The following is a 13,842-nucleotide window of genomic DNA, read 5'->3' on the forward strand; positions in this document are numbered from 1 at the left end:
CCCCCCCCCCCCCCCCCCCCCCCCGCCTGCCTCTCTGCCTACTTGTGATCTCTCTATCCCTCTGTCAAATAAATAAGTACAATCTTAAAAAAAAAAATCTTGTTTCTTGGTGTGTCTCCTTTTTCCCCTTTGTTCATCAGTTTTGTTTCTTAAATTCCACATGAGTGAGATCATGTGTGTTTGTCTTTCTTTGACTGCTTTGGCTTACGTTATACCCTCTAGCTCCGTCCCTGTCATTGTGAACAACAAGATTTCATTATTTTTCTGGCTCAGTAATATTCCTCCGTGTGTGTGTGTGGCACACCTTCTTTACCCGTTCATCTGTCTATGCACACTTGGGTGGCTTCCAAGTCTTGGCTATTGTGGACGTTGCTGTAGTAAACATACGGGAGCGTGTATCCTTTCAAATTAGTGTTTTTGTGTCCTTTGGGTAGATACCCAGTAGTGGACTGGCTGGGTCATACAGTCGCTCTGTTTTTTTATCTTCTGATGAGCCTCCATGCCATCTTTCAGAACCGCTGAACCAGTTTGCATTCCTGCCGACAGTGCGCGAGGCTCCTTTTCCTCTGCACCCTTGACAACACTTCTTGGTTCTTGTGTTGCTGACTGGTGGGAGGCGGCACCTCATCCTGCTCGTGAGCTGCTTTCCCTGATGATGAGTGACGTGGAGCGTCTTCCCGTGTCTGTGGCCATTTGTATGTCTTCTTCGGAGAAGTATCTGTTCGTGTCTTCTGCCCACTTTTAAATTGGATTATTTGGGTTTTGGGTGTTGAGTTGTGTAAGTTCTTTATGTAATCTAGATACTAACCTTCTGTGGGATGAGTCACTGCAAATATCTTCTCCCATTCTTTTAGTTTGCCGGTTGTCTCCTTTGCTGTGCAGAAGCTTTCTGTTTTGATGTAATCCCAGCAGTTTATTTTTGCTTTTGTCTCCCTTGCCTGAAGGGACCCATCTAGAAAAATGTCACTACGACCAATGTCGGAGACATTACTGCCTATGCACTCTTCTAGGACTTTTATGCATTTAGGTGTCACATTCAGGTCCCCAGTCTGTTTTGAGTTTATTTATGTGTCTGGTGTAAGAGAGTGGTCCGGTTTCATTCTTCTGCATGTGGCCGTCCAGTTTTCCCAGCGCCGCTGGTTGGAGAGACGGCCTTTCTTGTTCCTTTGTTGAAGATTAATTGACCCTATAATTGTGGGTTCATTTCTGGGCTCTCTGTCCTGTTTCACTGAGCTGTGTGTCTGTTTTGTGGCGGTCCTGTGCTCTTTTGGTGACTGTGGTTCTGTAGTAGAACTTGACATCTGGAACTGTGAAGCCTCCAGCTTTGCTTTTCTTTCTCAAGAGAAAACAGCCTTGTCTTTCTCCAGGAGTGCGACGGGACGAGTGTGTCCTCCACCCCCAGGGCCTTGGGCTGTGACTGAATTTGGACGTAATTGGTTAAGATGAGTTTGTTCTGGAGTAAGGTGTCCAATATGACCTGTGTCCTTAGGAGACGGGGACACGAACATGAGCTCACAGGGAGAAGGTGGGAATGTAGAGGCAGAGACTGGGTGGTGATGCTTATGCGTCCAAGGATGGCCAAGGACTGCCGGCCACCAGCAGAAGTGGGGACAGGTCTGGACACGCCCTCCCGCAGAGCCCTGGCGGGAGCTGGTCCACACCTCTGGCCTCCGGGCTGTGTGAGAATCCAGTTCTCTGGGCCCCCCGGTCTGGGCCCTGAGTTCTGGAAGCCTCCGGAAGCTAACGGTGGCCGCAGAGAGAACATGGCAGACAGACGAGGAGCTGGTTTCAGGAGGGTGCCGCAGCAGGGCGCCTGAGTCTCCTGGGCATCCCTGTTTTATTTTTAAGGATGTGTCCTGAAGGATGCAGATGAGGCACCCTTGGGATGTCACATCTGGGAAGAAAGTCGCTTGAGCTGCTCACTGGCACTGGCCGTTGGGAGCTGTGTGTAAGGTTCTGCTCCTGGGCTGTGCCGGTGGTCAGCCTCAAGCCCGGAAAGTCCCTGCGGACGGCTGCTGAGGTTCCCCCACCCGGAGGCCACCCCGCGGCCAGGCTCCCCGGGACACTGTGCTGTGCCGAAACTCCACAGGCGCGTGGGTGTCGAGCGCATGGCTAACTCGCGTGTTCTTGCCCCCACAGAGTCTGTGGAACAGCACCACCAAGACTTCCAGATGAACAACCGGAAGGAAGACATGGAAATCGCGTCCCACTACCGGCACCTGCTCCGCGAGCTCAACGAGCAGAGGCAGCATGGCGTCCTGTGTGACGTGTGTGTCGTGGTGGAGGGCAAGGTCTTCAAGGCCCACAAGAACGTCCTGCTCGGCAGTAGCCGCTACTTCAAGACGCTTTACTGCCAGGTGCAGAAGACGTCGGACCAGGCTACGGTCACGCACTTGGACATCGTCACGGCCCAGGGCTTCAAGGCCATCATCGACTTCATGTACTCGGCCCACCTGGCCCTCACCAGCAGGAATGTCATCGAGGTGATGTCCGCGGCCAGCTTCCTGCAGATGACGGACATCGTGCAGGCCTGTCACGACTTCATCAAGGCCGCGCTGGACATCAGCATCAAGCCCGATGCCTCGGATGAGCTTGCGGAGTTCGAGATCAGCGCCCCCCCTGGCAGCAGCACGGACGCGCTCATCTCGGCCGTGATGGCCGGAAGGAGCATCTCGCCGTGGCTGGCCCGGCGCACGAGCCCCGCCAATTCCTCCGGAGACTCGGCTATCGCCAGCTGCCACGAGGGGGGCAGCAGCTACGGGAAGGAGGACCAGGAGCCCAAGGCCGACGGTCCCGATGACATTGCCTCGCAGTCGCTGTGGCCGGGCGACGTGGGCTACGGGTCTCTGCGCGTCAAGGAAGAGCAGATTTCGCCGTCTCACTACGGAGGGAGCGAGCTGCCCTCCGCCAGGGATGGCGCGACGCAGAACCCTTTCTCCGAGCAGGCGGGAGGCGACGGCTGGCAGCCCGCGGGCCGGAGGAAGAATCGGAAAAACAAGGAGACGGTCCGGCACATCACGCAGCAAGTGGAGGACAGTAGCCGGGCCGGCTCCCCCGTGGCCTCCTTCCTTCCGGCGTCCGGGTGGCCGTTCGGCAGCCGAGACTCAAGTAAGCCTTTTGTTTTTTCTGGGCTGGAGTGAGAGCCTGTCGCCCTGCGCATCAGTGGCCCTTGGCCGCCTGTTCTGTAGGGAAGCCTCACCTTCCAGGCTCCCCCGGTGCCTCCCTGCAGGGCCGTCTCCGGTCGCGGGAGGCGGGTCCAAGTGCATGGAGTCGGGCTGTGGGGACCCCAGCTGTATGATGCCCATGCCCGAGGCCCACGGGGCCCACCTGAGGTGGGGCTTCTCTAAAGCTGAGGGGTCAGCGGCTGGAAAAGGGGGGTGACGCCTGGCATGGGGTCAGCTTGAAGGGTCTACTTTCCTTCTTAGAGGAGAGCCTTTCGTAAATACCAGGGAGGGTACCTTCATCTTAAAAGATTTGAACGTTAAAATGTTAAAAGGTGGGAGAGTGCTTCCGATGAGATGACATGAAGGTGGAACCTCTCGGGCCCTCGCCGTCCGCGGCCTCCGTCTGGTTTTCTGTCCAGCAGCCGTGGGTCTTGGTCATCGTTGGGGACGTTGAGCAAACTGTGACAGGCCTGTGTTCCGCCCCTGCCAAGACCTGGCTTGATCGGGGGCACCCAAAGACTCTGGCAGTAAAGCACTCCTCGCAGTGAGGATGTCTCCCTATTTCCAACCAGGGCGGCTGCGGTGGTCCAGGTGAACAGACATGCCGTCGTCTTGCTGTTGCGGGACATTACTGAACAGTGAGCCCCCCACCTCGGCCCCGCGTCCGGCCCCCCCCGTGAGGGTCAGTGGGCTCTAGGCTTAGCTTTGCTGGGTTGGTCCCCAGTCTGGATGACAGTTCTGTGTCTGTCTCCCAGATGAGGGGGCAGCAAACAAGACAGTTTCTGAAACACCAGGTGCCTTCCCTGGTGCTGAGTTCGTGAGGACGGCTGCTGCCTCCACCCGCCCGCGGGGAGAAGGGGGCGCCGGTTCTCTCCAGCCCCTGGTGCGGTGAGGTGCGGAGGGGTGAGGAGGGGAGTCCGGTAGAACAGAGTTGGCTCAGAGCAGGGTGGGGACGTCGCAGCGAGTTCTTGTCCTGGGGAGGGCCCTCTAGGAAGACCGGAAATTGTCTGGAACGTGGGAGTGGACAGAGCTGAAGGCAGCAAACTGGGGTAATGGTCCTGAAAAATGTCACAGATACTAAGCATCCTGTCCTCTGATGGCCAGGCGGGTGGGAGGGCCCTGGACGAGCCTGGGCTCCGGCTCCCTGCTCTCGATACGCTAGCTTTTATTATCGTGGCGAGATGCGTATGTCATAACCATTGCTTTTTTAACCCTTTCCAAGTGTGTAATTTATCGGCATTAAATACAAGCACATCGTTACACAACCGTTGTTACTGTTCATCTTCAAAAGAGTTCCGTCATCCCGAACCGAGACTCTGTACCCATTAAGCAGTACCTCCCCAAGATGCACGTAGCCTGCGTTATTCTCTCTGTCCCTGTGTGTCCCGGACCCTGAGCACACGGCCAGAACCCTGTCTGTTCAGGTTTTCCACCTCAGACTGTGCTGGGCACTCTAGGACAGAGGCGGCATCCCTGACCCCCATCCACTGGATACCGGCAACAACCCGTCTCCAAGTTTGGTGACAACCAAAAGTGTGTCCAGGCATTGTAAATGTCGCGGACGGGCAGCACCCTACAGCTCCTGGAGTTTAGCCCAGCTGAGACGTGGAGCTGATCGCAAAGCCGCCTGTCTCCCTGCCAGCTGTCAGCAAGGAGGGTGCACTCCGTGTGCCCCAGACCCGGTTTCCACTCTCACCAGCTCTGATTCAACTCTGAGAGGCAGCAGCCCCTGGCAGATTACTTAAGGACAGATGCTCTGTGTGGCACCTTCTGGGGCAGTCAGGGCCACAGTCCTGTCCTGGGACACCTGCCTGGTGGCCGTCAGCCGCCCAGTGGACTAGGATGCTGGAGGCCGTGAGGTTTGAGGGCCCATCAGCACAGTGAAGAATGCTCGCTCCTCCGGCCTGTGGGTTTGAGGGTTTAAATGCAGTTGTCAAGCAGAAGGTGTTTTTAGAATCCAACAAGTGATCTCGGCTGCGTACTTTTGTTAATGTCTTAAATCGCTTGGGTTACCAAGGCAACCACGAACCGCTTCTGTTAGATTATTCTGAGTTGCAAAGACAAGGACATGAGGTTGTAGGCTCGCATAGGATGGCTTCTGCTTGCTGTGGCGGTCGTTTCCTCCTCCAGCCTGGCCCTGGAGCTGGCGTGGAAGTGGGAATTGTGACCCCCTTGGAAGTCAGTTTGTTTTCACCAAGTATCTATTACCTCCTAGCAGAGTGTTTTAACTTCTCATCCTATTTGTAGGAGAAAGGGCCCCATTCCAAGGGAGTGCATCAGGTGGTAAGTGCAGATTGTTTGGGGGCTCAGTACAGACGCACGGGGAGCCAGCTCTGAGCCCAGGACTGCCGGCCCTGCCCTTCTCTGCGTCTGCACCTTGTGATTCTGAGCCTGTTGGCATTTAAGAGTGACTTTTCCATAGGATGCCAGGGCGGCTCAGTGGTTAAGCCTCTGCCTTCGGCTCAGGTCATGATCTCAGGGTCCTGGGATCGAGCCCCGCATCGGGCTCTCTGCTCAACAGGGAGCCTGCTTCCTCCTCTCTCTCTGCCTGCCTCTCTGCCTGCTTGTGATCTCTCTCTGTCACATAAATAAATAAAATCTTTTTTTTTTAAAGTGACTTTTCCAAGCAAAAGGCCAGGAACATTTTAACCTAGTGGCTTCCAATAAAGCGTCCGTTGAAATTTACTTCTGCGTTCCAGCAGTTTGTCCACGTGACAGCTCCGTAAAGTTGTGACCAGACCCGCGTTCCTTCTGCTTGTCCTCCTTGGGCCCTGGCTGGCCCCCTTTGTGCGCGATCCCAAGATGGCCCCAGGCCCCCGATGAGACGGATCTGTAGCTGCTGGTTCAGCAGCCGATACGGGAAGAACCCAGATGCTTGTCCTAATGTCCCATGTTCCTAAAAGGTTTAAGAACAGGAGTTCTGTAGCTAGAATAAAATGTGTGGGTTTTGTAAAGTAAATGTTGATGCCTAAATTTTTGTAAAGTTGGATCTTGACCTACTGTGATTTTTAAGAACATGCTGGACCCACAGGACAGCTTCCGGGGTAGGTGGTCTCTGTAGGCTCCCAGCCGGCTCTACATGCCCTCGGGGCCTCCTCCCTGCGTATAGGGGGGCAAGTGTGCGCTCTCAGGCTTAGGGAGTCCACGCGGGGGCCGAGGTAGGAGCTGCCGAGTGGGTTGTGTGACGGGGGAGTCTGCAGTCTGCGCACGGGCGCCGTCCTGAACCACGGGAGGGCTCGGCCGGATTCGCCCGAGGAGTGGGGAAGCTTGTGAGTTTGGGCTGAGCCGCGGGTCGGGTCCGTGGATGACCGGAGACGTGAAGGCTGAACAGGGTGCCTGGCACCCAGCGCGTGATGCCCTGGGGACCCTGCACACTTCTGCGGGCGGCTGCCTTGCCACCGCCGACGCCGCAGCAGACGGGATCCCGTCTCTTAAGGAAAGGCGTCTTGCTAGGTGTTTGTCTTTCGGGGGAAAAGAGCCTGAATGAAAAGTGACACCACGGCCTTGTGGGGCTGGGACTGGGCCCTGTTCCTGCACTTGGAGCTTCCCCCTTGTCACCCCCTCTGCCCCCATCGTCTCCTCAAAAGTTCGAGCTCAGTCGCAGACCGGAGATGTCTTCCCTCAGGTACGACCAGAGTTCTGCGGGATCCGTTCCGGCTCACCGTGCTGCTGTCCGTTGGTGGCAGCTGGGGACCCGACAGAGACAGCGGCCCTCTTTGATGGAGCACTGGCTGAACGAGGAACACAGGGGCCCTAGTGGGAGCCCCGGCCGCCGAGAGGAGAGGTCGTGCGGTGTCCTTTGTCTGGGCCGGGAGGGTGGGACGCGCTGGTGACAGGAACGGCCGCCGAATCTGGGTGTCCAGAGCTGGGCCCGCGGGTGGAGTGGCGCCGGGGGCCGTGCCCGTGATTCCCAGCTCATCTGCGCTCGAATCGTCGTCCTGGTGGAGGGTCCCGCGACCTCGGCTTTGCAGAGCTGGGCAGCTTCTCGTCCCACCCCAAGAAAAGCACTTCCTTCGCACCTGCATTTTCTAGAACGTGTCTGTGAAGGGTAACGCGGACATCCAGCGCCGCCCCCGGTTCCTCCAGGTGCAGAGATGGAGGCTGGGGGCTGCAGGGCAGCTGGTCCCTGGGGGTCCCCGCAGAGCCGGCAGGACGCCGCACCCGGAGCAAGCCCTGCAGAAGAGCTGGGGTGTTGGGGGTCGGTGCGGGACGAGCAGGCCCCGTGGTGAGCCCATCAATCTGGAACAGGAGGATGAGGTGCTTCTGGAAGCCCCGTGAGCCGGGCAGCCCTCCGGGCGCCGACGACGGCGAGCACAGTGAGGGCTGGGGCTCAGGACCCCAAAGGCCGGCTCGCAGGGAAGAACTCAGTGGACTGTGCGTGAGCCGCCGTGGCTGCTGCTTTGCTGAGCAGCACTGGGATGTGTCCTTGTGGGGAGTGTGAGCACCGCGTTGTGCTCCAGGGTTGTGGCACCGGGAGCCCTCTGCGGGTCCTGAGCACGGGGGCTGCCCGCCCGCAGCCCACTGAGCTAGTGTGCCGGTGCGGGAGCCGGCCTTCGGGGCTTCAAGGTTGGTCCACAGGTGGGCAGCCGTCTCGCTGGGTCATTTTGATTTGAACTTGAAGCCTCGTCTCTTTAACCAAGTGCTTATTTTCTTTTGGGGTTTGCAGACCGTGACAGTGATGCCCCAGAGGGTTTCTGACTTGGGGCGGGAGCCAGAGCCTGCAGCTGCCTGCGTCCCTGGTGCCCGCCCAGTGAGAAGGGGTTTGGTTATGCTGGAGTCTTCAGGGTGAGACCATGTGCATACATAAATGATACACATATGTGAGAGCACAGCTTGTGAACCTCCACTGAAATGGAGATTTTTTTAAAAAGACTATTTATTTATTTATTTGACAGACAGAGATCACAAGTAGGCAGAGAGGCAGGCAGAGAGAGGAGGAAGCAGGCTTCCTGCTGAGCAGAGAGCCCGATGCGGGGCTCGATCCCAGGACCCTGAGATCACGACCCGAGCCGAAGGCAGAGGCTTAACCCACTGAGCCGTCCAGGCGCCCCCTTTCTTCCTATTTCTTGAAGTATGATATACATACAGTAAACTGTACAGATTTCGAGTTTGAATAATTTTTTGTTTTTCTCCTTAACATTTTATTGGGGAAATATTGACACTTAGAGAGAAGTTGAAAAAAAAAAAAAAAGAAAAAGAAAACGAGCCCTCCTGCTGCTGAGGTTCCCCACTTAACACTGTGCTTTATTGTGAGCGAACGCTTCCCGTCACCGAAACCCCGTCTTACCCCTCCCTGCGTTTCCCAGCACCTGGGAGGAGTCAGGACACGTCCTCCCAAAAAAGTCCAGCGAGCCTTTCGACAGCGTTTGGTCTGTGTTTCCACCTGCTAGGTCCCTTTGCCCGCCGCCGCACACCCACCCCCGGTGTGCCTCTCGAGTCCCGACAACCGCGTGTCACCCCCGCAGCCGAGCCCCCGACTCTTGCCGCCGCGGCTCTGTGCTGCCTGCGCGGCCCTAACCCTCCAGACGACGCCACGTGCGTGCCCGTGCCCCCAGCTGTCCACAGCTGCAGGCTCTGCTGAGTGTCCCGTGCCCGGACCACTGCCGGTGTTCATCCGGACCCTTGTCAGCTGATTTCGGGGCAGGACCGGCGTTTGCTATGATGCGCAGGGCTTCCGTGGACGTCTTTGGCAAGCCTGTGTGCAGACGAGTGTTTTCATTTCTCTCGAGCACATACCTGGGGGTGCGGTGGCTGGGTCACGGAGGGGGGGTGGTGACTGCAGTTTCATAAGGAACTGCCGGACCTTGCGCCGCGTGTCTGCACCCCCGCCTCTGCCTCGCATGAGGAATTTTGGCTGCCCCCCCGCGAGCTCTGCCTGCTGTCCTTTCCACCCGAACCACTCCAGTGGGTGAGTCTGATGAGCTCGGACACACGCACACACCTCGGTCCTCGGAGAGAGAAACTTCCGTGGCCGGGAGTGCCCCGCCCGCCCTTTCTGCTCCCGGGCCACCCCTCCTGGCCACGCCAGCCCCGCCACCCGCACAGCCCGGATGGCACTCGCGCTCTCCGTCCCACTTGTTCATTTAACTTCCGTTTTCCTGTTTTGAGGCGAGTGCCGAGGAGGGACGCACTGTACGGAATAACACAGAGGGGCCCTGCGTCCCCCGAGGCCGTTTCCCCAAGGTTGACGTCCTACAGAAGGCCCTCACTGCCACCACCCACGTCTGGACACTGACATGGTCCACGGACCTCAGCCACCACAGGGGCCACCGAGGACCCCGGGGTCGCGACCGCCCCCCTGGGCAGCTGCTAATCTGCCGGCATGTCTTTGGGTTTCCGCGTGTTTTGAGGTTTGCCCGCATTGTCCTGGGCGTCACTGAATCCCTCTTCCGGCCAGGTTCCGGCCTCTGGCCGTGACCCATGGTGTGGACTCCTTCACCCGTCGGTGGCCGCTGTGGCTCTTCGGGGGCCTTCTGGCGCGACAAGTGTGCCGCGGCGATGTCCGGGGATGTCTGTGCGCACGTGAGTTTCCAGTTCTCTCGGGGGAGCTCGCGGGGCCACGACCGCTGGGGCTCTAAGCTCACGCCGGCTCGTGCGACGTCCCCTCCGCCTCACACGGTCGCCGACGTGCTGTTTGCTTTTCCACTTGGAAGCGCTCTGGAGGGCGTGGAGCGACCTCTCCTGCGTGCACCTTCCGTCTCTCCGGCGGGCCGTGTTGCTCCTTCCGTGTGGTTGTCGCTGTTCCCCGCGTCTTTCTTCGTCAGGGTCTGACTGGGTGGCTTGTGCTGGTGGCGTAGCTGTGTCTGCCGCGACGAGCTGCTGTCCACGCTCTGCTGTCCCGTCCGTTTGCACGCTCACCCCGCGTCTCGCGCCGGGTGGGGCGTTCCCGGGCGTTCTGATCGCCAGGCCCTTGGCAGAGGTGTGACTTGCAAACTCTTCCTGTCCTGGCATCACGTGTTCATGTAACGTGGTTTCTGGAGGACCTTCCCGTGTACACTCCGATGAAGCCCAACTTGCGAGCTTTTTTCTTTCCTGGCTCCTGTGTTTTGTGTCCCATCCCGGAACTCCCCGCCACGGTCTTCCCGGAAGCGTCACGGGTTTGGGTGTGATGCATAGGTCTGTGGTTCACGCTGATTTCTGTGTGCACATGTTCTGGTACTGTTTGCCCGAAACCTGACTTTTACCCATTGAATCGTCTTGCTGACCACATAGTTAGCAAGGCAATCGATTCATTTATCTGTTTATTCAATTATATGTATATATATTTCAACTAAGGAGGATTTATGGAATGATGTGGAAGCTTTTCGATAGTTAAGAAAGCGAGGAAACGTGATTTGAACTTCGATAAAGAAACATGGCATCTTAGACACAGAGAATACATTCTACACACATAAAGTGAGAAAGTCAATGTTGGGTGAAATGCGTACTTCATCTTTCTCAGTTGGGTTATGCCCCATTTAGGTCTGATCTGGCCTGGAAGCACCTGGTGGGGACGGGAACGTGTGCGCCCGCAGTGCACACTCTCCAAAAGCTTCCGTGTGTTCTTTGCACAGTGCACACACCGGGCACCTGTTTGGTGGACAAGGCTGAGCAGGCTCAGGGTCAGGCTGTGACTTCCATGCGGACATTTTCAAATACACCTCGTGGGCACTTTAAAGAATCGTGAAGAGTGCAGATTTGGGGAAACGTGAGAAATGGGGTGCCCCAAGGACACTCTGGTTGTGAGGTCAGCGCCCTTCCCCCCGCCTTCCTCTGGCCCCCTGGCGGCCTCCCTCCATGACAGTGCCGGCCCCCAGACCCTGGCGCTGACATGGCCGGAACAGAGCCTTTCCTGTCCCAAATCTGCTCGCACCCCGCTTTGCTGCTAACACGGCCTGACTAGTTTGAGCGTTTAAAAAATTTTTCTTATTTTAATTATAATCTCTTTTCTGCTTTTCAACCAAAGATTGTGAGCTAAATTTTCAAGTGTTACGATGTACCATTTAGCATGTGAGAAATCACGTCGTAATGTATCACAGGACGTGAGAAAAAACACCGTAATCACCTCCAGAGTGAAACCTGTATGTTTATGCTGACAGACGTCGGTATTGTTAACTCTGTCTGCCTCATGTATCACGTGGAGGTCGCATCGGCGGGTGAGCCCGAGCGCCTTGCCCTTGCCCCCGGGCCTGGCGTGTGGTCTTTTCTGGCTGCCACATACATGTGTGACCGCTCTCGCGCGGGGTCCCTTTCTCTCAGGGGCAGGGTCTTCCTGTCCAGAGGAAGCACGGCCTGTGTGCGCATGTGTGTGCAAGTGGTGTGTGCCGCGAGCAGCCACGCTGGCCTGTGCACACGTATGTGCATGAGCGAGCGCATGTGAGCCTGTGCACAAGTGTGCGGTGCACGTCTGACGCACAAGTGAGTGTTCGGAATTCAGCCCCTTCTTCAGACGTGGGGCTGTAAGCGTGGGAGAGGCCCGGGCAGGAGGCTTCCTGGACAGAACCTCCCACACACATGAGGCTTGGCCCGGCGGTTAGGGCAGCCTTGCCGGGACTCGGACTCGAAGGGTGCTTTGTGTGCGGGAGGCACAGGGTTGCCTGGACGTCTGTCCGGGACGCTGCTGTGCCATTCATAAGGAGGGTGAGCAGCCTTTGCAGGAGCCGCTGGGCCTTGGGTTCCGTCCACGTGGTAGCAAGGCCACACCCACTCCTTCCCACGCGGAGCGAGAGTCCCCGGCGAGGACGGACCACCCTGCTTGCTCGCTGTCCCCCGACATTGGGGTTTTCCTCTTCCTGGTGTGGATACGCCGTGTGTTCGCCATTCTTGGGCACGAACGCCTCCGAGGGGGCCGGTGGTCACTGCGTCTGGCCTCTCGAGGACGCGTCACCCTGTCCCCCGCAGCTGCACCCCAGGACGTTCTACCAACAGTAGAGGAGGTTTCAGCGCCTTTACGTCCTTATCAGGACGCCACAAGACGCCCTTGGGAGCGTCTGCCTGGTCCAGTGGATTCTGGCCACGCTGGTGGGTGTGAAGTGGCCTCTCACGGGTTCGAGGAGCGTGTCCCTGATGGCCGATGGTGTCGGACATGGCTCACTGGTCATTTCTGTGTCTTCTCTGAATGAGTATCTGCTCAGGTCCTTTGCCCGTTTTAAAGCCAGGTTATTTTTCTTTTTAGTGAGTTGTGAGTGTTCTTTATATATTCCGAATAGGATTTCATATCGGATGTATGATTTGTGGATATTTTTATGGGCGATCTTCTCTCTCCCTTCCTTTCCTTTCCCTCTCCTTTCCGTCCTTCCTCCCTTCTCTTCTCCCTCCTCCCTTCTTTCCTCCACACTCCCTCCCCGCTCTCTCCCCCTCCCCCCTTCCTTCCTCCTCTCTCCTTCATTTTTTTAAAAAGATTTTATTTATTTATTTGACAGAAAGAGACACAGCGAGAGAGGGAACCCAAGCAGAAGGAGGGGGAGAAGCAGGGTTCCCACCGAGCAGGGAGCCCGATGTAGGGCTCGATCCCAGGACCTTGGGATCATGACCTGAGCCAAAGGCAGACACTTAACAACTGAGCCACCCAGGTGCCCCTCTTCCCTTCATTGTAAGTGAGCTCCACACCCAGTGCTGAGCCCGGGACCCTGAGGTCTCGTGTCCCCCGCGGCCCGACTGAGCCTGTCTTCTCCTCGTCTTGAGCGGGCCTTTGAGGCAGAGACGTGTTTCCTTTCCACCGAGCTTATCTCTTGTGGGGCCGGTGGTTTCGGCGTCCCGTCTGAGAGCCCGCCGCCCAGGCTGAGAGCCGGCAGACTTTCTAAGAGTTTGGTAGGTTTAGCTCTTCTCTTTGGTCGTTGATCCATTTTGAGTCAGGCTTCTCTGAGGGATGGAAGCCCCGCGGGCGCTGTGCCTCTGGCTCTCAGCCCAGAGCAGAGATCTGAGCGGGTCCTCGTCCTCCTGTGGGGGGAGGGCGCCCCCATCATGCTGAGCGGAGCCCCCACCGGAGGCCGTCCTGGGGCAGGGGAGGGGCGTCGGCGGGCAGGACGGGACACCGGGTGGTCGGGAGGCTCGTCACCTCAGCTGCTCCTAGATGAGGTTTCCCCGTGGAGGGTCCGAGAATGACCTGCTGCTTTCCCCCCACAGATGCGGACTTGACGGTCACGGAAGCCAGCGGCACGGACAGCCGCGGGGAGAGGGCTGAGCTCTTTGGCCACATGGACGAGGGTCTCCTGGGAGGAGAAGCCAGCTACCTGGGCCCGCCCCTGACCCCGGAGAAAGAGGAAGCCCTGCACCAGGCCACCGCGGTGGCCAACCTGCGGGCAGCACTCATGAGCAAGAACAGCCTGCTGTCCCTCAAGGCCGATGTGCTCGGGGACGACAGCTCCCTGCTGCTGGACTACCTGCCCAAAGGCACCCACTCCCTGTCCCGTAAGTGCTTGGGGAGCAGGGGGAGCGGCGGGGGCTGGTGGGGGGTCTGTGGGGAGCCAGACCGGGGCTGGAGGTGGCTGGTGGCTCATGGTGGCTGACGGCGGACGTCGAACAGTGAGTGCTCGAGGCACTTGCCCCGAAATCAGGCATCTGAACCGGAAACCTCGTCAAGCTCAGGCATGCAGGGCACGAGCGTCGGGAAGGAGGGACAGGGCCTCTGTGTGAAGGGACAGGCGCGGGCTCCCTCTGCTGGCCCTCGCCCGCCTCCGTGCCCCCCACCCCCCCCACC

General features: G+C 58.0%; 1 protein-coding gene across 5 annotated transcripts in view; it reads left to right on the forward strand.

The window, feature by feature from the left end:
• Positions 1-13,842, forward strand: part of ZBTB46 (zinc finger and BTB domain containing 46) — a 59,299-nt gene that overhangs the window by 23,677 nt on the left and 21,780 nt on the right. For 4 of the 5 annotated variants that reach the window (XM_032878760.1, XM_032878764.1, XM_032878761.1 and 1 more), the window contains exons 2-3: positions 2,140-3,108; positions 13,269-13,553. In XM_032878760.1, the coding sequence (XP_032734651.1) occupies positions 2,172-3,108; positions 13,269-13,553 (1,222 nt within the window). In that variant the 5' untranslated portion in view covers positions 2,140-2,171. Of the gene's footprint in view, positions 1-543; positions 696-2,139; positions 3,109-13,268; positions 13,554-13,842 lie in introns of those variants that run through there. The other variant, XM_032878763.1, reaches the window with a different exon arrangement.

This window comes from Lontra canadensis, unplaced genomic scaffold (genome assembly GCF_010015895.1).
Source record: "Lontra canadensis isolate GAN:19392208 unplaced genomic scaffold, GSC_riverotter_1.0 scaffold65, whole genome shotgun sequence".
Lineage (NCBI taxonomy): Eukaryota > Metazoa > Chordata > Mammalia > Carnivora > Mustelidae > Lontra > Lontra canadensis.